This window comes from Lithobates pipiens, unplaced genomic scaffold, assembly GCF_037356315.1.
Source record: "Lithobates pipiens isolate NorthernLeopardFrog02 unplaced genomic scaffold, aLitPip1_a1.2 Scaffold_16, whole genome shotgun sequence".
In the NCBI taxonomy this organism is placed as follows: Eukaryota; Metazoa; Chordata; class Amphibia; order Anura; family Ranidae; genus Lithobates; species Lithobates pipiens.
The window spans coordinates 111620261-111641597 of record NW_027507748.1 but is presented as its reverse complement, the minus strand read 5'-3'; the positions used below and the strand labels follow the sequence as shown (position 1 = coordinate 111641597).

General features: G+C 40.8%; 2 protein-coding genes across 2 annotated transcripts in view; one reads left to right on the top strand and one right to left on the bottom strand.

The window, feature by feature from the left end:
• The window catches only part of TAX1BP3 (Tax1 binding protein 3), a 35473-nt gene extending 23123 nt beyond the window's left edge, over positions 1–12350 (top strand). Inside the window, exons 3-4 of the mRNA XM_077480269.1 lie at positions 4944–5021; positions 6025–12350. Coding sequence (XP_077336395.1) covers positions 4944–5021; positions 6025–6162 — 216 coding nt within the window. The 3' untranslated portion in view covers positions 6163–12350. The remainder of the gene's footprint in view (positions 1–4943; positions 5022–6024) is intronic.
• Positions 12351–14656: 2306 nt separating this feature from the next.
• CTNS (cystinosin, lysosomal cystine transporter) overlaps positions 14657–21337 on the bottom strand; it is a 54136-nt gene continuing 47455 nt past the window's right edge. Inside the window, exon 11 of the mRNA XM_077480268.1 lies at positions 14657–17560. Within this exon, the coding sequence (XP_077336394.1) occupies positions 17430–17560 (131 nt within the window). The 3' untranslated portion in view covers positions 14657–17429. The remainder of the gene's footprint in view (positions 17561–21337) is intronic.

Here is a 21337-nt window from a genome sequence, read left to right as displayed (position 1 = left end):
AATGCTATTTTGTATATAGAGTGTTTATGTGGTGAGTTTACACTTTTCATTGAACAGAGTTTGGATAACACAGGGTTAAACAGGTCATAAATGAACTGCACATTATCTGGACAGAATGCTTGGGGAGATAGTGATGTGTTCCTGCTTAGGAGATGTATGTTAGCTTGGGGGGCTGCAAACTCTGCAGGGCTCCAACACACACTCGCTGCTATTCCAACCCTTCACATATTTCCACATAAACTTCCCTCCTGGCATTAAACTTTGGCAGGTATTGTACTCAGCTTACCACCCCAAACTGATGTTCCTCCCTCAGCTCACCTCTCTCCCTGCATGTCCTGTGAGCAGAATAGCTGTGCTCCTCCTCTGGGTTGTCTCATCATATGGCACTGAAGATGGAGGAGGGTGGGGGGGATTCAGGAGACTGGGGGGAATAAGAGGAGACAGAAAATCAGGAGGGGCCGGCAGGGAGGAGCGCATCAGGAGAGGTCTGACTAAATACAATCTCTTAGCAGCAGGGACCTGATCTACCCGTCAGATAGCTGTGACTGACAGGTAGATCAAAGCGGTAGCTGTCATGGGGCCCCCTACTGGCAATGCCTGAATGGTCTGGTCAGGTGTGCGGCACTTACTATTGCGATCTGTGTCGGCGGCTGCTGGTGTATCACCTGAAACACAGCTCACATACTTCAAAGTCTTGCAGGACATGGCTGCTAATGGGAACTGAGTTCCTGTTGTGGAAAAAGTACAGGAACTCTGTTCCCATGCGTTCCCGCAGGACTTGAGCCCTGGATGGTTGATTGTGCTTTTAATTTTGGGACTGGGCAATGAGGGGTCAGAACTAGGTACCACATCCCATTGGGTAAATGAGAACAATTGGTAAAGAACAAGCGGGACTTTAAAGGTACAAAAATAATGTTTAAAAAAATATAAATTTTATTGGACGTACGTTTCTTTAAAAATGACAAATGTTCAAAAGCATAATATTCTTACACATGTGCAACCACTTCTTAATCTACATGTTTCGCTCATAAGAGCTTCCTCAGGAGATTTTGAAAGTGATGCATGAAATTAAATACTACAAAAGAAATGGACAATAATGAAAAATTGTACTTGAAGATTATTGTGACAATTGTGTCCAAAAAATTACATAATGCACCATAAATCAAGAATATATATATTTTTTACAAAAAATAGCGAGCTGAAAATGCATGCCTACCAGATGCTTTTATTCGCAACGATACTTGAATTAGTTGGAAAATTCTGATTCCTAGGCTGGAGCCTGAATTAAGGGGACATACATGCAATCATAGGGAGAGGATAAAGCTTCTGAAAAATATAAAATCTACATGCAAGTTTATTAGCTTCTATGGCCCTAATTGATTAGACCAGGATCATAAAAAGGGTTAACTAGTAATTTTTAAAGCGATTCAAAATTTACCTTATTCAAAGTTGCAACAGTGTAGAACCAATGTGATCTTTTTATTTATTTATTTTTTTTGTCCCCAAAACAGGGGAAACTGGTTAAACTCATTATTTTTAGTAAAATTGATATAATCATGATTTATGATTTTGTGTTATGCAATTTTTTTGACATGAATGTCACAATCTTCAAATACAATTTTTTATATTTTTTTCATTATTGTCAATTTCTTTTGTAGTATTTGACTTCATGCAACACTTTCAAAATCTCCTGAAGAAGCTCTTATGAAATAATAAATGTAGAGCAGGGATATGCAATTAGCGGACCCCCAGCTGTTGCAAAACTACAAGTCCCATCACGCCTCTGCCTCTTGGTGTAATGCTGGTGGCTGTCAGTCTTGCTGTCCCTCATGGGACTTGTAGTTCTGCAACAGCTGGAGGTCCGCTAATTGCACATCCCTGATGTAGAGTAATAAGTGCACATGTTGTATGAATATTATGCTTTTGAACATTTATTGTCATTTTAAAGAAACGTACGTCCAATAAAATTTTATATTGTTATAACCCTTTTTTGCATATTTATGTTGGTACCTTTTTAAAGTCCTAATTGTTCTCGGTGTGCTTTTAGTTCAGTTGCATTTCTGACTAGATCGATTGGTGTTTTCTGTACGTTTTGAAAATGAATGCAGCCATCCCCATCACAATTTAAAAGAGAATTGCAGGATATAAAACAAACATACATACTCACCTAGATGTCTGCAGCATTCATCTGATGCTGCAGCTGTCCCCCGCCAGCTATAAGACTGAGAACTGAAAAATCACTTAACTGCTGATCGCTCAGTTCTTCAGTGAGCAGAGAGACGGTGACTGTCTGTTTCCGGCTCTCTGCTCTGCTCCTCCAGCACTCACTGTAGCACCGGGCTGTGATGGGCGGGAGCGGCTGGCTCAGTCTCTCAGTGGTGCTCTGAGAGGCTGAGTCAACTGCCAGTTCAGGCATCTGGCCAGATCCCGACAATATTGTCCAGTTCCCTGCACAGTCTGAATTGGCTCTGTGATGTCAGTCGAATACAGGCTTTACCTGCTGTCAGCTGAATCTGGATCGCAGGAATGCAGAGCCAAGTGCACTCCTGTGACCCACAGGGGAAGTATGGCCAAAAAAACTTTGGCCATATGACCTCCTTAAGGGATACACGATGCCTGTTTTTGAATGAGTACCGATACTTGTGCACAAATATTTGCTGATACCTTTGCTTTGCGATTTGAGCTCATCCAAGATGTATGGGCTCAAATCGCACTGCAAAAAATTGCATGTGATTCGAACAAACGCGGTGTCTCTATGACCAGTTTAAATTCCCACAGGTGAGTGTGGGGAAACTACATGTGATTCGGACAGGAATCGCACCGCATTGCTGTTCATTTTGCATGCGATTCTTTGCAATGCAATCTGAGCCCATTCATTTTGTATGGGCTCAAATCGCACCATGAAGGTATCGGTTCTAAGTATCGTCGCAAGTACAGGTACTCTTGCAAATGCTTGGCATCGACACCGATAGTATCGGTCAACTCTAGTCTCCTTTTAAAGACTGGTACTCTGATATACAGTATATTCAATTTGTGTTCTTGGGTTATTTTAAATGAATGTGATGTATTGGATGGAGATTGTTTGTTTGTTTGTTTGTTTGTTTGTTTGCAACATCTTGGACAGTAAGAATACTTGTCATGTATTAAGCCCTCATTCACGTCAAATGCAGCTTTGAAATCGTGCGACTTCATCTGACATTGCACAATTTCAAAGTTGCATGACAGTGTGACTTCAGGTGCAACTTTAAAGACATCTGTGCAGCTTCATGCACAGATGTCTATGCAAGTCGCACCCAAGATTGTCAAAGCAAGTGCAGCAGCTACTTTTTCAAATCGATCTTTTTCAAAGTCGGCATTACACTGATTTGAACATGGCCATTGCCGACAATAAGGTGCAACTTGCCATGACAGGTCAAATCGCATGACAAGTCGTTCCAATGGGTTTTTGGGGCTAGATGTTTACTCGTTATTTTATATATGCGTAACATGGATTTCAACCATCCTGTTTATAAATTATAAACCTGTAATTTCATTTGTGATCTCCCATTAAAGCAATTTGCGATGCCACTTTTCACACCTTTTTTATAGTTTTCATAGTGTGTGTGTGTGTGTGTGTGTGTGTTAGTTGTTTTTTTTGTTTTTTTGCTGTTTTATAACAGATGTTTGGACTTCATGGGTTCTTAATCACTTTGCAGCGTTAATAAAGAAGTACAGTCATATATCTGATTTACCTGTATTTCTTTTGTGGATCACAGGAGTGCACTTTGTTTTGCACTCTTGTGACCCGTTTTGAGCAGACAGCGGGCTGAAGTCTTCGGTAGGCTGACGTCACAGAGCCGGTGCAGGCTCAGGAAGGATCACGACCATATGGTCTGCCCACATGCTGGTACCGCCACCCAGCTTAGCCTCTCAGCCAGCCGCTCACGCCCCGTCCACAGCCCAGAGCTCTCTGAACACGGAGCTGTGAGAGCGATCAGTTGTGTTTGATCTCTCGGTTCTCTGTGTTCCAGGCGGGGGCCACAAAGTATCGGACCGATGCTGCATCCAACTAGGTAAGTAGGACTCTCTAAAAACAAAAAACAAAAACAAACAAAATACTTTTCTTTTTTTTCTTTTAAGCAGGAAAGAGCCTATATAACTATTTACATAATTGTTTCATGTATTTGGGACACAACATTTGTATGTCAGTGGGACCTCTGCAGACACCACATAGCTGCCTAGATGTTGATGTCAATATTAATCTATTGCTGCTGTTCTCCCCTTGGATAAGGCAGCTGTGAAATCATCCTGTTCTCCCCTTTCAACTCCTAGCCAGGAACATTTACCCTTGGGCAATCCATGAGTGATATATATATATTTTTTTTCCTTCCATGAAGGAACTTTTACAAGGAAGATTTGTAGGCAGTTGTATTTTATGCCTCACTTTCCTCTGAAGAGCCTGTGCTTATGTGCTTTTGTTGTCTTCAAACGGGCTTTTATACTTTAAGCAGGCAAAATGCTGTAACAAATCACTGATCTATGAAAGGACAGGCGGATGAATAAATAGTCCGCCTCCTCCAAAACTACAGCTTCTGCAAAATGGAGGTTGCAGTCAGAAAGGGGGGACATAGTCGGCAGTGCGTATGACCGATCGCTCAGCTTGCTTAACTCTGGTATGGGGGGGGGGTCATCGGAGAACAGAAGATTTTCACCTAAAAGCATCAGCCATCAGGGAAACATACTAATTGTAAGCAATGTTGTTTTTTTTTTTTTTTTTTTTTCTCTAAACTGAGTTTTTACTTTTAAACCGAGGCTTTTGGGTGATGCAGAGTGGCATCCATTGTGAGCGTGACTTGAACAGTGCTGGCTTTGAGTCAGAATTGGTGTTTTAATTTTATTTTTTCCCAATTTTACTTGCATAATACGCAATTACTGTTTTCTATACTAACCTCTTCTATTTACAGGGTATCTATGTCACAAGGGTGACTGAAGGAGGACCTGCAGAGGTAGCGGGCCTTCAGGCTGGAGACAAAATAATGCAGGTACCTGACTATTTCTCTTCTCGTGTGTGTGTGTGTGTGTGTAAAATATATATTTATATTATAATATTTTTAGAAAGGTACGCATATTGCAGATTTTGGAGAGCTATAGAGAGGGGAGGATGAGAACCCAAGGTTGAGGACAGTGGAAAGGTTTGAGGGAAGGGGGGGGGGGGGGTTGCAGAAGTGGGTTATGGATAGGGGATGCAGAGGGATGTAGCTGTGCAAGAAGGCTGAACACTGTACTTTGTGCATAATGCACCCCCTGAATACTGCACTTGTATGGAGCGCACTCCTGAACGTTGTATGTGACTATCTATCTATACCAGTGAGATGCAATTAGCGGACCTCCAGCTGTTGCAGAACTACAAGTCCCATGAGGCATAGTAAGACTGACAGCCACAAACATGACACCCAGAGGCAGAGGCATGATGGGACTTGTAGTTTTGCAACAGCTGGAGGTCCGCTAATTGCATCTCCCTGATCTATACTATACTATACTACAGCCCTCAACAATTCCACTCGCCTGCTCGCATTTTGATTGAATGCATTAACAAACAAAAAAAACCTTCATCCTTTACAACTCCTTTTTAAAGTTCATGTGCGTAATAAAGACAGGCGTCCCAATACTTTTTGTAAAATTGTGTATCTTTCGTTTTAAACAAAAGTTGCAGTGTAATATACATCCATTATCAGGGCTTGTCTGATACGTTTTATGGAGGTGAAATTAGGTCATTTTAAAGAATTCCAGTAAGAACTTTTTATACCTAAACTGTCACTTTCCAGGAAAGTCATTCTACTGTATTCTGTAACAAGATATGTAACATTGTATATGGCATCCAATCTCTAATATTTTAATTCCTGCCTGTATATAGTATTATGTTCTATTATCTCATGTGTTCTTTCATCCTGACCTGCTTAGTGTATTTGGGATTTTTATTTTTATTTTTTTACTCCCTTATTCAATTTTTTATTTTTTATTTTTTTTTATTTTTTTTATCTCCAGGTAAATGGATGGGATATGACCATGGTGACACATGACCAGGCCAGAAAACGTCTCACCAAAAGGAATGAAGAAGTTGTTCGGCTTTTGGTGACCAAGAAGTCCCTGCAGGAGGCAGTCAGACAGTCTATGAGACCATAGAGATGGGCTCACTCCATCCAGCAATTCGGCCTCTACTAGAAAACAGGTTTAACTGAAGGACCATCAGATACAACACAAGCGTTCTCACTAATCTACATCCACTGATCTCCAGCTAGTGACAATGATGGAATGACTTGTAAACTGTATATCTTGTGTTAAGTTACTTGTGGCCAATTTAATGTTTCACATATGGGTCTAGTAGTAGAGGTGGCATGGCCTCCCTACTATTCTGAACACACACACTTCCAGAATATTCCCCATGTATTTCTTTTAAAAGTCCACTAATGTAATATAGAGAATTAAGATTGTAAAAAATGTGGTAAATGCAATCGGTTGTCTGCTTTGTTATAGCTTTTTATATTTGGATAGGTAGGGATCCAGAATTGACTTTTGCACATATTTATCACTAACTAATCTTGACTAGTTGGTCAACAGTGACGGTTTCTACTTTCAATGATAGAGCACGATTTGAAACCCCATTGAGTGACAGACCATGGTTGTGACAGTACTGATCTTGTAAAGGAGACCTACAGGCAAAACACTAAATCCAGCAATAAAGCTGTATGGGTAGATTCTTACCCTTTTAGCTGTACCGTTTGGCACAAAAGCTTAATCTCCCTCATATTTCAGACTGCTAAAACCCCATATGGTTGATTTTAAGATGCCTAAGGCTGGGTGCACACCTATGTGAACTGGATGCGTCTTACACCGCATCCAGTTTGCATGACATTTTAAAATGCGTTGATTTGAATGAGGCTGGTTCACATATGCGTTGCATTCGCACTCTGCATTGCCAAAAAGTGTGCGTTTTCTGGGCATTGCGATGTGAATTCCAAGCACATTATCTTCTATGGGAACGCATCTGATTCGCAGATGCATTCTATTGTGAACAGGATGCAATCCTGACCTGATCCAAAACTGCTGTGAAACGCTGAACAACTGATTTTTCTCCTTGCAGGCAAACCTGAGCTTCAGTTTGCACTGCACATGTGTGAACCGGGCCTAAGTGTTTGTTAAAGTAGTTGTAAGTCCTTACATATACCCAGTGAAGTAACTGGCCTCTGGCGATACACGGAGATGAAACCAATCCTCCTACATAAGTTGTACTGAAGGCTACTCTTCTCTACATCCGCTCAAATTACAGAATTTATAAAGCTTGTCTGAGCTTGCAGGGAGCGGAAGTTATATTCCACAGGGCTCAGTGAGACAAGCTGATTGGAGGGAAGGGACACAGCCCCTTCTCACAGGACACAGAAAAAGTGTTCACGCTCTCAAGCAAAGGCTGTGTTCTGAAGCTCCCTCCCCCATCACCTTTTTAGCTCTTGGTGTCTGAAAAACTTGTCAGAAGTGATTCATGCGGATAGCAGAGGAATGGAGCAGCAGACAGAAATTAAAGTGCTCTGGATTGAGACAAGTACACACTATAGGAGGATATGCTTTTTTTTTTTTTTCATATTTCATGTCTGAGGTTTACAACAACTTTAATGGTTATGACGATGGTAGTCCTTGCAGGATGTGTGAGCTGAACCAAAAGTCACCCCATTCAGTAATGTTTCTATTGTTGCTGGAAAAACTAGGTTTTATTGGTAATTCTTGGCTTTACTGTAGCTCTTTAATTATTAGGTCCAGTAAAATTTCATACTTCAGTATTTGGTAGCTGCTGGAGAGCTGAGTCGCCAACAGGTACCTTTTGTCTCTTTGGGGACTGCACTGTTGAGATTTCTAAAGCTGAAGTCTTTGGAAGGAGGAAATCAGTCACTCATATGTTTCAGAGGATAGTGACCTGATCTGTCAGCCCTGGTTCACACTTGTGCGATGCAGGATACCGCATGTGGTTCACACAGGAACTGCCCCCACATTCCTCACATGCAATGTCTGTGCGATTTGAGCCATTCATTTTGTATGGCTAAAACCGCAACGGATCCACACCAAAATGGTGCAGGATACCCACCCCCCGCCCCTGCACCTAAATCGGATTACATGGGTGTGATCTGATTCTGGCAGTCGCACTGCGTTTTTGAGAGCTGTTTCAAGCTGTCGTTAATATTGACACCCACAGCAGATTGCATTAACGAAGTGCAATTTCAATGCAATGCTGGAAATGCACAGGATTTGCTGCATTGCATCAGTGTGAACCTAATCTAAATGATAGTCTCATATTAGTAGAAGCCCCTCAACCCCTTTAGCGATGATCTGTGGAAACGGATAATCCAGAAGTCTGGCAAAACCTGTCCTAGTCTCTAATTCTCCTCTATAGGATAAGCAGTGCTTCAGTGTCTGCTGGTGTCCTTTAGCTCCTTCCCTATCCTGGCAGCTGCTTTGGCTTATCCGCATCTACTAATAACTAAAATATAGGTCTTCAGTTAACTGGTTTTTATTTTTTTAATTTTCTCATAATATCTCTTTCCTATTAGTACATTTTTAGGTTCAATATACACCAGCAGATTCCCAGCTTGCCACCATTTTGGCACCGTCATCTGTGGTCTACATTAGCTGGAGACAGCCGATCACCTTCATCTCCCCATCAATGCAAATGATCTGCGAACTTACAGAATTTTTTCCGCTTGATGTTGGCGCCTAGATTTCTGGAGCAAAATGTCAGAGGGAGAGCCATCTTTATGCGTAGAGTGTAGTTTATCAATTGTAATGTAATAATGGACCACCAGATGTAAACTCTGGTTGGGTCACTTGTGGTAGAGCCGGTAAGAGTTGCTAATGCTGCGTCTGCTGTAAGCATGATGTATTTGAAGGCACGTCGCTCTGGGCTCTGACATTTCTTTATGGACCAGTCATTATAGAAATTTGGAGAATGACATGTGTAGACATCTGTGTAGTCGGGACTACATTCATTCTGCAAAATTGTGACCACTAGCAATATAAGGGACTTTAAGCTATGTATATACCAAAGATCTAGTAACTGTATTTTATTTTAATAGAAATTACACGAGGTACTAATATTAAAAATATGCAACTAGAAACAAAAATACCTTTCATAGAGTGTGCCTTTTACTTGTGCTTGACAGGTTTCCATTCTTTAGGTTTCCACAATGGGTACTAATGATTTAATGAAATGTAATAAAGGGAATACCAGTAAGATGCCTTAGCATGGACTTTGGTAACCTTGTATGGGTCTTGGTTTGGAGGACAGATTGCCATGTGATCACAGACCTGATAACACTCTAGGAGTCTTGGTCTGGAGGATAGACAGTCCTGTGACCAGACATAACCTTTAGGGGTTTTGGTATGGAGGGCAGAAAGCCATGTGACCATGGACCTGAAAACCTTCTAGGGGTCTTGGTCTGGAGGGTAGACTGTTGTGGGAACAGGAGTTATCTAGTTGGTTGTGTCCTTTGCTAATATTCCTCTAGGTCAGTTCTCAAGACACCCCAACATGTCATGTTTTCAGGCTTTCCATTATTTTGCACAGGTGATGCAATCAGTTTTACTGCCTTAGTAATTAGCACAGCCGTTTCATCTGAGGGAAATCCTGAAAACGTGACCTCTTGGTGCGCCTTGAGGACTGGAGTAGAGAAACACTGCTCTAAGTAGTCAGACTCTTGTTTTTGTGGTTGTCCGCCTTCCAATGTAGGCAGAGCCATCTTGGTGGTGCTGGTTGCATTGTTACCTCTTTCTACATGACCATAATAGTTCTAAAATTAATCATTTCTAATGTATCTTTGCAAGTTACCAGATGGCTTTTAGAAAATTGATTCATTCATTTGTGATGCCTTTTTTGTAAAAAAATAAAATAAAAAATAAAGTGTCTTCTAGAATTCTGATGCAGGGCTATAAGAAACTATCTTGCTGTATGGCATCTTTTATAGGTTTAATTTGACCAAACTGTACTAATTGCATATGAAAATACCTTCAGAAGCTCTTTTCTTTTTAAATATCTGTACAGATTTTTGCGCAGAATGGTATTCAACGGAAACGGCAGAAATGTCCATAATTGTTCTGCGCAGGCGTGGCCGACTTACGAACATTTCCGGATTACAAACTGGAGGAAAGTCCCTAACGGGTTCGTAACCCGGGGACCCCTTGTATTAGATCATGTTCCTAATGGATATGACGAGATAAACATTCACATCCCTCACAGGCTGGCTTAGTGCTTGTCTTCTTCATTATGGATTTTAATTCACATACTGTACATTTCCAAGTGTATAGCTTTCTAGCCTCAGGTATTCAGAATCATCAATGTAAGATGAGCAAAATAAAAGAACTAGTCTTCATTTTAGTCACGATTGTTTGCTATTAATATCCAAAGAGCTCTACACCCTAAAGCCTGATACACATGGGTTGAATATTGACCTGTTCAATGGGCATGCCAGAAAAACCTCTGCCAAACGGCATCATATTGGTGCTGGCAGCCAATGGCTGTGAGCACTGATGGGTGTGTTCTGGGGGTGGGGGCAGTTACCCTGTCAGAACACCATAGCTTAATGGGGAGATCGCTGTACTAACATTGTGTACTACACCAAGGTCCTCCAGTATTCCTTTTTTTTTTTTTTGGTTCAGCCCAGGGGTGGCTCGGTAGCTGCCATTAAAAAAAACAAAACTTGCTATTAGGGGCATGCGGAAGGGTAGAGGAGCCAGGAATGCCGGCATGGGACCCAAAAAGAAGAGGATCAGGGGTTGCTCTGTACAAAACTATTGCACAGAGCAGGTAAGTATATTTGTTATTTGAAAACAAAAAAAAACAAAAAACCTTTTAGAATTACTATAAGCTTTGCCAAATCAACCCCAATGTGATTTCCATTGTCATGCGATTGTGCATAAAATTGCATCTGAAAACTAATCACTTATGTGGAGCCTTAGTGCCTTCAATCTGTTACATTTTCTTCTTTTCCAAAAGCAGAGATGAATAAAAAGATTTCTTTAAAAAGAAAATCTGTGCAGATACTTGGTGGATGAGGTAGGGGTGTTTCTATAAAGCAGTAAATCTGACATTCATCAAGCGTTTGCTACAGGTGAATCTTTCTGGAGCTTCCACTCCAACTGCAGGGATCTGCAATTAGCGGACCTCCAGCTGTTCCAAATCTACAAGTCCCATCATGCCTCTGGGTGTCATGCTTGTGGCTGCCAGTCTTGCTGTGCCTCATGGGACTTGTAGTCCCCTTAATTGCGTATCACTGGCCTAGGCGATCGGAGCAGAAGTTCGCCTCTCCCAGCAGCCTCTTGGGACACGTCACAGGTCTCGAGACTGCAGAACCATTCACGAGGTGCAGTGCGAATTGCGCATGTGTTGTGGGTAGCCAGCTGTGAAGCCACAAGCAGTCAGTCAGCTGCCCACAGTGATGATATTGGTGCCAGGGACCAAAGAGCAGTGAGGAAACCAGGTAGGGTAAGCATGGCGCTGGATCTGTGAAGGTGAATTGCTGATTTTAAGGCTCCATTCCCACTTGTGCGACTTGACATCAGTCGCATTACAAGTCAGTCCTCATGTTTTCCACTGATAACCATTTATATATGTGCGACTTAAAGTTGCAGCAACTTAAAAATAGTTCATGCAATATTTGGTCTGACTTTCATGCAATTTGAGGGTCATAGAATTCAATGTTAATTGTCAAAAGTTGCATGAAAGTCCTACCTGAATGTTATACAATGCAACAGTTGTCCATTATCACTGGTCAAAGTCGTATCCAAGTTGCACTCCAAAGTCGTGGCAAGTTTGGAGTTGTACAAGTGTCAATGGGGCCTAAAAGTCAGGAGCTACAGTTTTTGTAGTTGTGGACTTTTAATGTTTACACAGGGGAGTGAAGAACTGCACATTAAATGTTAACGTTTGGCCTCATAACCCATACTGTTGGTAAATCTGATGAAGATTCAATTGACAACTTGTATGGTTTTAGAATGACCGTTAACTACTGGAGGCATCTTACTGTCTTCCATTTTATTTCTTTAATACTCCTATAGATCACTAGGTTTTTAGTAGGACTTTTTTTTTTTTTTTTTTGAACTGTTACACATAAAGCAGGAGTAAGTCAATATGTTATCACTACTCTACATTTTGGAGGCCACTTCTTCATCAGTAATGGAATTCTGTATTTACACATAGACCCTTTTTACAATACTAATATTGCACTGTTCATTAGCTGGTTAATCTGTGCCAAAGCGACAATTTATGATGGCATATGTTGAGGTTTTTATATTGTTTGTACACTAAAATTAAAATTAACTGGATTTTAAAAGTTGACGTCCTTGGTCTTTTTTTATTTTTTTTATTTTCAACACACCTTATTGTATTAGAGGTACCCTCACACTTCAGTCCTCTAATTGTTTTAATGCGCAAATCACATGTGTAGGTTTGTCTTTTTTTAGTCAATGTTCAAGGTTGAATCAGAAAAAGAAATTGTTTATGGAAGGTGACCAGTGTTGGTGAGATTGTTTGTTTTAAAGCGGAGGTCTTCAAACAAAGGGTCAGTTCACTGTTCGTCAGAATTTAGGGGGGCCGGAGTGTGACCAGTGGTAGCAGAAAATGTCCCGGCATCAGTAGGCGTAAACCATACACCATCTTTGGTATTAAGGGAGGGATAGTGCCCCATCATTGGTGTCAGTGGGAAAAACAGTGCCCCATTTATTTATCTTTTCTTTCAACCAGACTAACTGTGTCAGCGAGAGGAACCCTGGCCCAGGGGCCTGATAAAGGCAGCAAAGGACTGCATCCGGCCCCTGTGCCACAGTTTGGAGACCCCTGGTTTAAATCATGCAAGCAAAATGCATACGTTTAGAAGATTTCTAGAAAAGTATCAGCTTAATCAGAAACATGCCAGACTAGATTTTGTCTGTGTTTTTAGACCATCGGATAATGGTTTTATTTTTGCTTTGGACATAAGGGGATTTAATTAGGCCTGGTTCACACCTATGTATTTTATTTTTTTGTGCGTTTTCAGTTTTGCAGAAACCAACTACAGTCCATTTAATATGGTTTCCTATGGGTCATGTTCCAATCTGCATTTTATGGAAAGGGCCAGGGACCAGTAGGTTGTGTTTTTGGTTTCATAAGACTCCAATGGATCAAAAATGTGTATTGAAAAATGCATCTGGAATATTCATCAACTGCAACCCTCATAGGTGTGAACCAGGCCTTAAACTGGAAAGTGCAAAATATGGCGCAGCTCTGCATAGAAAACAATGGGCTTCCAGGTTCTTCTTGCCTTTTTTTTGTCAAAGCCTAATTAAATAAGCTGAAGTTAGAAGCTGATTGGCCCCCATGCAGAGCTGCACCAGATTTTGCACTCTCCAGTTTTAGTAAATCAACCCCATGTGTGTTTGAAAAGCTACCGAGCAAAGGCAAAGCCATCTCAGTACATTAAACCAAATCTATATTTAGTATTTGCTCTTCACCTATGTGACATGACACTGGGTTGATTTACTAAAGACAAATAGACTGTGTAATTTGCAAGGAAATTTGGCCCACAGCTTAGTGAATGAGGTGAAGCTCTGCTGACTTCCATCATCCAATCATGTACAAGCAAAATATGTTGTTTGTATTATTGTGTGTGGTTATGTCTTTATTCACTACACTCTGGGGAAAATTCCCTTGCAAAGTGAACCTTTTCAGGTTATATCCAATATTTATAATGCAGAATTTATGAATACTATGAGCTTACTTTTGTAATGTTTAATTTGAGGAATCCGTGTGACCTCCATACTGCTACTGATACTCCTAGTCACTAATTTACTGACGTATCTGTTTCCTCTAAAAGTGTGATTTGAAACGCAACTCTATCTCTGCTTTCTGGGCATATAAAGGGCACATGCCATAGACTAGCCACACCCCTGTTGGTATCTTATGATGATGCGTGTAGGATAGAGCCTGGTGTGATGTCATTGCAACTCAGGAACAAAGCGAGGTGTGTGGCCATCTTTTGGGTTGGAAATGTTCCCATGTGGCTTCTCAATGCTGTTTTTAACTTGGAACAATGTGAGGTGTCTTTTTTTATACTTTTGAATAAATGTGTAAGACACACATTACTCTAGGAGTAGACTATCTGTTTTACAGAGATATATATACACATTGTGAACCTCGTGTGTTGGGTTTCTTGCTAGGGAGACACCTCTGGGATAATTATTTGGGTCTGGAAGGACCCATACTTGACTGGATAGCTGAGGCAAAGGTTCGCTCCTGGAGCCCTTTGGAGATTACTAAAACGTGTGTCGTGACCCTCTGTAATAGGGTGGTCAACTGTATTCAGTAAAAGATTGTGTGTGCCGATAGTGGAGGGGGTGGGAAATGGACTTTATGTACACTTTAGTGTAATGCGCAGGTATTTTTTTATATATATATATATATATATATATATATATATATATATATATATATATATATATATATATATATATATATATATATATATATATATATATACACACACACACACACACACACTTTATGTGCAAGGAGACTGACCAGATTAACATGGGGTAGAAAGATAGATCCGGGTGTCATCAATAGTAACTTAACCTCACTGTTTGTGTAATCGCATGAACAAACTACAAGTGCAATATTTTTATTTCAGTAAACAAATTATACAATTTTTATTTTAGCAGATATCAATTTATTCATATTGCTATTATAATTTAGTCACCAAAAACTGCCAACTAGCCTTCAATGATTTTGAAGCGCAAGCAATCACTTTGGTACTGCTAAAGCATTTGTCAGGTCTGAGAACAGTCCTCCAACCAAAACTGCTGATCTTTTGGGTGTAGAGAAAATGGAGGAGCGCCTGTTTGTGTGTGCAATTCTATTGCTTTGGTTGCCCTGTTGTGTAGATTCAGCAGTATAAGCTTTGACATCGGTCATAGAAACACAAGGCTATAGAGGAAAAATGACAAAGTTCGGCGTTGGCTCCACTGAAGGTACTATGACACTTTAGGACAAGCTCGGTGCCAGAAACGTACAGCCTTGGCTCTCAGAAGCAATCTTACGAAGGTGAATATTATTTTACACACAGACTGTCCTTTTCACCCAGAACAAAATAGGAATATTTGGCAATTCAATAAAATGTGCGCATTTCCAGAGGTATTTCTGTTTTGGAATAACAGTTATAATAAAATAAAAAATGGAAAAGTGCTTTGTAGCCCCCTTCCTGTAACATACACAATCACCCTTTCACTTCAACTCTAACCAGAAGCGTGAAGTTAAAAATATGTAAAGGCCAAATCCACTCCTATGAGGCCACATTTAAAGCCCACTTGAACTTGCAAACAAAAGTAATTAGATTCATTGAGTTTCAGACAGACTGACTGACTATTTAACCCGTCTTTTTTTTTTTCCTTTAAATTGCATCCTGGTGCTAGTTCCAAAGTCTGTGCTCAGGGGGCGTGGGGGGTCCTGTGTAAGTTCACCTTACAGATTTTTCTGTAAAGTTGAACTTGCCCTTTAACAAAATATATTGCACACTATGGGTTTGATTTAAGGGGAAGAGACTGTTCACGTAAAGTGAATACTCCTGGAACTTAGTAAATATGTAGACACCGAGTTAACTTTAAATTTTCCAATCATATGCAAGCAAAAATTAATTTCCCTTGCTATGATTGAATATTCAACCCGATTGATGCTTGCATTTTTTTTTTCCCAGCTAATAGGAAAGTAGTTCTGTTCATGTAGTGCGACATTGATGCCAATTGAGTGCCACAGGGTGTAAAGCTGCATCAAATTCACACTCCATGAGCAGAGTTGTCATACTTTGCCATAAGCAAAAAAAAAAAAAAACATGCAACACACTCATTCTTGGGGCAGGTCCATTAACCACTTCAGCCCTGGAAGGATTTACTCCCTTAATGACCGGGCCATTTTTTGCGATATGGCACTGCGTCGTCTTAACTGACAATTACATGCGACGCTGTGCCCAAATAAAATTTGTCCTTTTCCCCCACAAATTGAGCTTTATTTTGGTGGTATTTGATCACCTTTACGTTTTTTTTGGCACTATAAACAAAGTAAGACTGACAATTTTGGGGGGGGGAAAAAAAAAAAAAGTACTTTCTGCTATAATACATATCTTGCCCCCCCTACCCCCCCCCCAAAAAAAATATATAAAAGAATTCATCAGCAATATGTATTCTGCTATATATTTTTGGTTAAAAAATAAAATATCCCAATAACTGTATATTGGTTTGTGCAAAAGTTATAGCATCTACAAAATAGGGGATATATTTAGGGACTTAAAACTTTTTTTTTTTTTTTGTGTTTTTTACTAGTAATGGCATCGATCTGCGATTTTTAGTGGGACTGCCACATTGAGGACAAATCTGACCCCAAGTGACACTTTGTGGACCAGTGACATTATTACAGTGATCAGTACAAAAAAAAATGCACTTATCAATGTATAAATCGCACTTTAGGAGTTAATACTAGGGGCTGATCAAGGGGTTAACTGTGTTCCCTGGATGTGTTCTGTGTGGGGGGATGGGCTTACTGTAAAAACAGAGAGCCCTGTTCCCAATCACTAGGAGCAGCAGATCTCGGAGTTCTCCCCTGTCAGAACAGGGATCCGACTTGTTTACATAGGGGGGGGGGGGGGGGGGAGTCCCTGACCCTTTCCAAAAAGGCACAGATGTGAACTAGATCCTTAGGAAACCATGTTAAATGGATTGTAGTGCGTTTCTGCAAAATGCACTAAAAACCGCATAGGTGTATACCCAAGAATAAGTAAATAGTCTATCCTCCTTCGGTAAATAAAGTGCTATGCCAGCCTTTCTCAACCTGTTTACCCCAGAGGAACCCTTGAAATAATTTTCAGGCGTCAGGGAACCTTGACAAAATTAGTCCATTGGGTGTCACTGGAAAAATGCCCCCCCAACAATGGTTGTTAGAATGCCACCTTTTTTGTCAGCTAAATAGATCATTGGTGGAATGCTGCAGGCTCTTCCAAGTGGCGATCAACCTGGAAATACGTGGACACATCAAATGGAAGGTCAATCAGCCACAGCACAAAGAACCCCTAGCATCCTCTGGAGGAATCCTTGTTGAGAATAGGAATTGGAAAAAGTAGAAACTGGCAAATTCTATTTAAGCCACAAATGTGGTAGATGACAAGTCAGGCCACGTGCAATTGAAAACAAATATCCATACATTATATTTATCAATGATTTTGATCTCTGCTTGGCAGCACTATCAGCAAAATGCCCAGGTTCACAGAACAGCAGTGAACACCACCAAGATAAGGCACAACTTGGCATCAAAAATATCTAAACATACAAAAATGAAAAAATTGATCTTCATGCTCATTAAAAAAAAATGTTTTGGAGTGTGGTTGACTTGGTCAAACATGGTGATAGCCTTGATATTTGCGGTACAAGCAATAGTGCTGGGTGATGAATACAATGTCAAAGATAATAGAGAAGAGTCCCAACCCAAATTTTGTGGGGTCACCGAATATTAACGTCCATTCATCTGTTGAAAGAAAAGAAACATATTTGTGATTCCAAATCAATTCATAATTTGTATAAAATGTTGCTTTTGAAAGCATATATGATCTCAGTCCACTATTGCTGTTCATTATTGATATCACCAGCAATTGATTTGTGAAAAAATAATCCCCTGCGCTAAAGACACTAATAAGTGATTAGGCCTGCCGCTGCTGTACATGACAGAAGTCAAAACATGGGAAAAAAGGGTATAAGTACCACAGTGCTGACAGCCTGAATAAATACAATAAAGTGCAACTGTAGTGCATACAAAATAAGTGCAAAATTAATCCAAAAAAATATATAAATATATATCTATCAAGCCTAAACACGTGCAAATACGTATAAACTTCTAGTTGGAAGGTTCCTTTCACCAGGTGCTGCTGTGCTAGTAATAGTGCAATATTAAACATGTGAGCAGTGAAAGTCCAAAAAAGACGTGCACATAAACATATAGCAGTTCTCGGTTGATACGTTCCTTTCAAAGGTGCAGATTTGCTATAAAAAAATAAATAAAAAAAACATGATGCTGTAAACAGGTGAATACGGGGTCCACACCACCCCCCTTATGGTTGAACTCATTAGATCCAATGGACCCCCAAGCAGTACTGCGTTGCGGGTCAGGTAGGTTTAGCATGGTGAACGGGGTGATGAAAATGCCAACTCCTGGGCACGATCCTTCCTGGGGTGTTTTCAGGCACAAACATATGGAGAAAGAGCCCGCATAGTAAGTCTTGTTTATTAATTCATTAAAATCAATCTTTACAAAGGTCCAATCATAAAAATAGGATTTTTAAAACAGCTTACCTGTAAAATCTTTTTCTATGATGTACATCAGGGAACACAGAGCCATAGTAATTACTATGTGGGTTATATCGGACCGAAAGGTGCTGGATATTGGCACGCCCCTAAGGCGTGTACTCCCCTATATAACCTCTCCCATTACTGGGAGTCCTCAGTTTTGTAGCCAAGCAATACAAGTGTATAAGAAGAAGGGAGGGACCTCTGTGTCCCCTGATGTACATCAAAGAAAAGGATTTTACAGGTAATCTGTTTTAAAAATCCTATTTTCATTTCTTACAGCAGGGGTCACAGAGCCATAGTAATTACTATGTGGGATGTCCCATAGCAATGGCAACTGAAGGAGGGGAGACAGAACAAAAAACAGGAGGCTAGAGGACTTGTACTGCAGCCTGCAGTATATTCGGTGCCCAAAAGCAATATCCTCATGACCTTTAATATCGATTTGATAAAATCTGATAAACGTATGAACCAAAGACCAAGTCGTGGCCTTACAAATCTGGTGCCTGATGATGCACCACCCAAGAGGCACTAATCGCCCTGGATGAGTGTGCTCTTAATAAGAGAAGGAAGAATTTTCTTTAAGCTGAAGCTTAAATAATCACTTGACAAATCCATTTGGAAAATAGTGGATCTTGACGCCGATTGTCCACATCTTGGACCCTCTGGCAGTACAAACAAAACCTGTGTTTTGCGAACCTGAGTGGTCACCTTTAAATAGACTCTGCTCGCTCTTACTACATCAAGAGAATGTTGTGCTTTTTCTTCCCCAGATTAAGGCTCTGGGGAGAAAAAAGGAAGAATAATATCTTGGTTTAAATGAAAACCTGTTACCACTTTTGGTAAGAATTCAGGATGAGGACATAAAACCAACTCATCCTTATGCATGATGAAATATGGCTCTTACAAGATAGAGCCGTTAGTTTCGATACTCTTCTAGCAGAAGAAATGGCAAGCAGAAAAGATTATCTTTCTTGTCAAAGAACCAAGGGAATTTCTCGTAAGGTTCAAATGGCTGATTCAGCAAAGCCGATAAGACCAATTTGAAATCCCAATAACTTAGAGGTGCCTTGATAGGGGGAATAAACCGTGTTACCCCCTGAATAAGCTACGCACCAAGAGTGGGAAGCAAGAGGCCATAGGAAAAGGACACGACAAGGCCTGGATCTGGCTCTTGATAGAAGAAGTCAAGGCCAGCTTCATTTCAGATCCCATATGCAGGAAATCAGGAATCCTGCCTATTGACATACTTCCTGGGGTGCCAACCCCCAGAATCCACACCAAGAAACCTATGCCTTCCAGACTCTAAAGTAAGTGATTCTGGAAGCAGGCTTCCTGGCATTAGTCAAAGTAGAAACTACCGAAGGAGATCACCCACTATCTTTTATAGAGTGGGATTCAACAGTCAAACCTGATAAAATTTTTGTCCGTAAAGTAGGATGAAATACCGGACCTTGTGCAAGAAGGTCTGGCTATAATGGCAGAGTCCAAAGCACTCCTACTACCATCTTTATGATCTTGGTATATTAAGATCTTCTTGGCCACCAGAATCACCCAATTGTGTTCCCTTTTAATCCTGCGGAGAAGGTGCGGAAGTAGTAGAACTGGAGGAAATGCATAGATCAGTGAAAACTGATCCCCTGGAAAACAAATGCATCTGTTCCGCCTGCTAGCGGACCCCTTGTTCAACATAAAGTTGTCGACCTTGTTAATGAATCTGGATGCGAATAGTTCCATGTCCGGAATACCCCATCTAACATATTGCTAGGAAGAGGTTGGGGTGAATAGATCATTCTCCCGGAAATAATTGTTGGCGTCTCAAGTAGTACGCATGAAAAATTAGAATTGCCAATAGGTAAGGAGTGTTGTGTTCTGCCAAAGCTAGAACATTATTCACCTCTTTTTGGGTTGCACGACTTCTCGTGCCTCCCCTGGTGATGTAAGCCACCGCTGTGGCCTTGTCAGACTGAATTCCTGTCAGGACAGTCCTGTAGTCTGACCGCCAAGATTCTAGGGCCAGATGTACTGCTTGAAACTTCCAAAAAAGTTGATAGGCAAGGTCCTCTAACCTGGACCATCTCCCCTGGACAGAATCTTCTTCCTAGAAGGTTGGCATCGGTTAACACCTTCCAGGATAAAGATTTTCCCTTTTGCTGGATAACAACCACCAATTTAGGCTCTGACCTATGTCGGGAGCCAAGCGTATTGGAAATAAACAAGGCCTGAATCTTCTTTATTCCAGACCGACAGGATGGTGTCTTGAAGATGAAAACTGCACGCAAGGGACAGCCTTGAAGGAGGCCATCATATCCCAAAGCAGTGGTAGTTGGAACAATCATTAATTCACGTCTGGACTACACAAATTCGCTTTACATAGGATTACCACAATATCAACTTGCACGATTACAACTGATCCAAAACACGGCGGCAAGGCTGATAACAGGAAAAAAACCCTGGGAATCCATCTCTCCTTCGCTGAGGAGCTTACATTGGCTAACCGTAAAAAATCAGATCACGTTCAAGACCCTGTGCCTCACCCACAAATGCGTGCATAGAAAAGCTCTGCAATACCTAATGGAGAAAATAAATCATTACACACCAAACCGCAGTCTTCGATCAGCCCACAGAAACCTCCTCCTCGTGCCCAAAGCCCGGTATAAATCCAAGGGTGAGCGGAGATTCGCTGTCCAAGGGCCTCGGCTATGGAATGCTCTACCAATCAACATCCGCCTGGAAGAAAATCACCTGGCTTTTAGGGAAAAACTCAAGACCTTCCTCTTTTAGCAGATGATCAAAGCTCGCCACAGCGCCTAGAGGCGATTCAGTTCGCATTGTGCGCTATACAAGTATTTCATTCATTCATCCCCTAAAAATCTCCTGCACAGCCAAATTAAGGAATTTTCCTTTGTTCTGATAAGTTGAATTAATCCTACAATGGAAATGATTCTCGTCTGGGGTAACA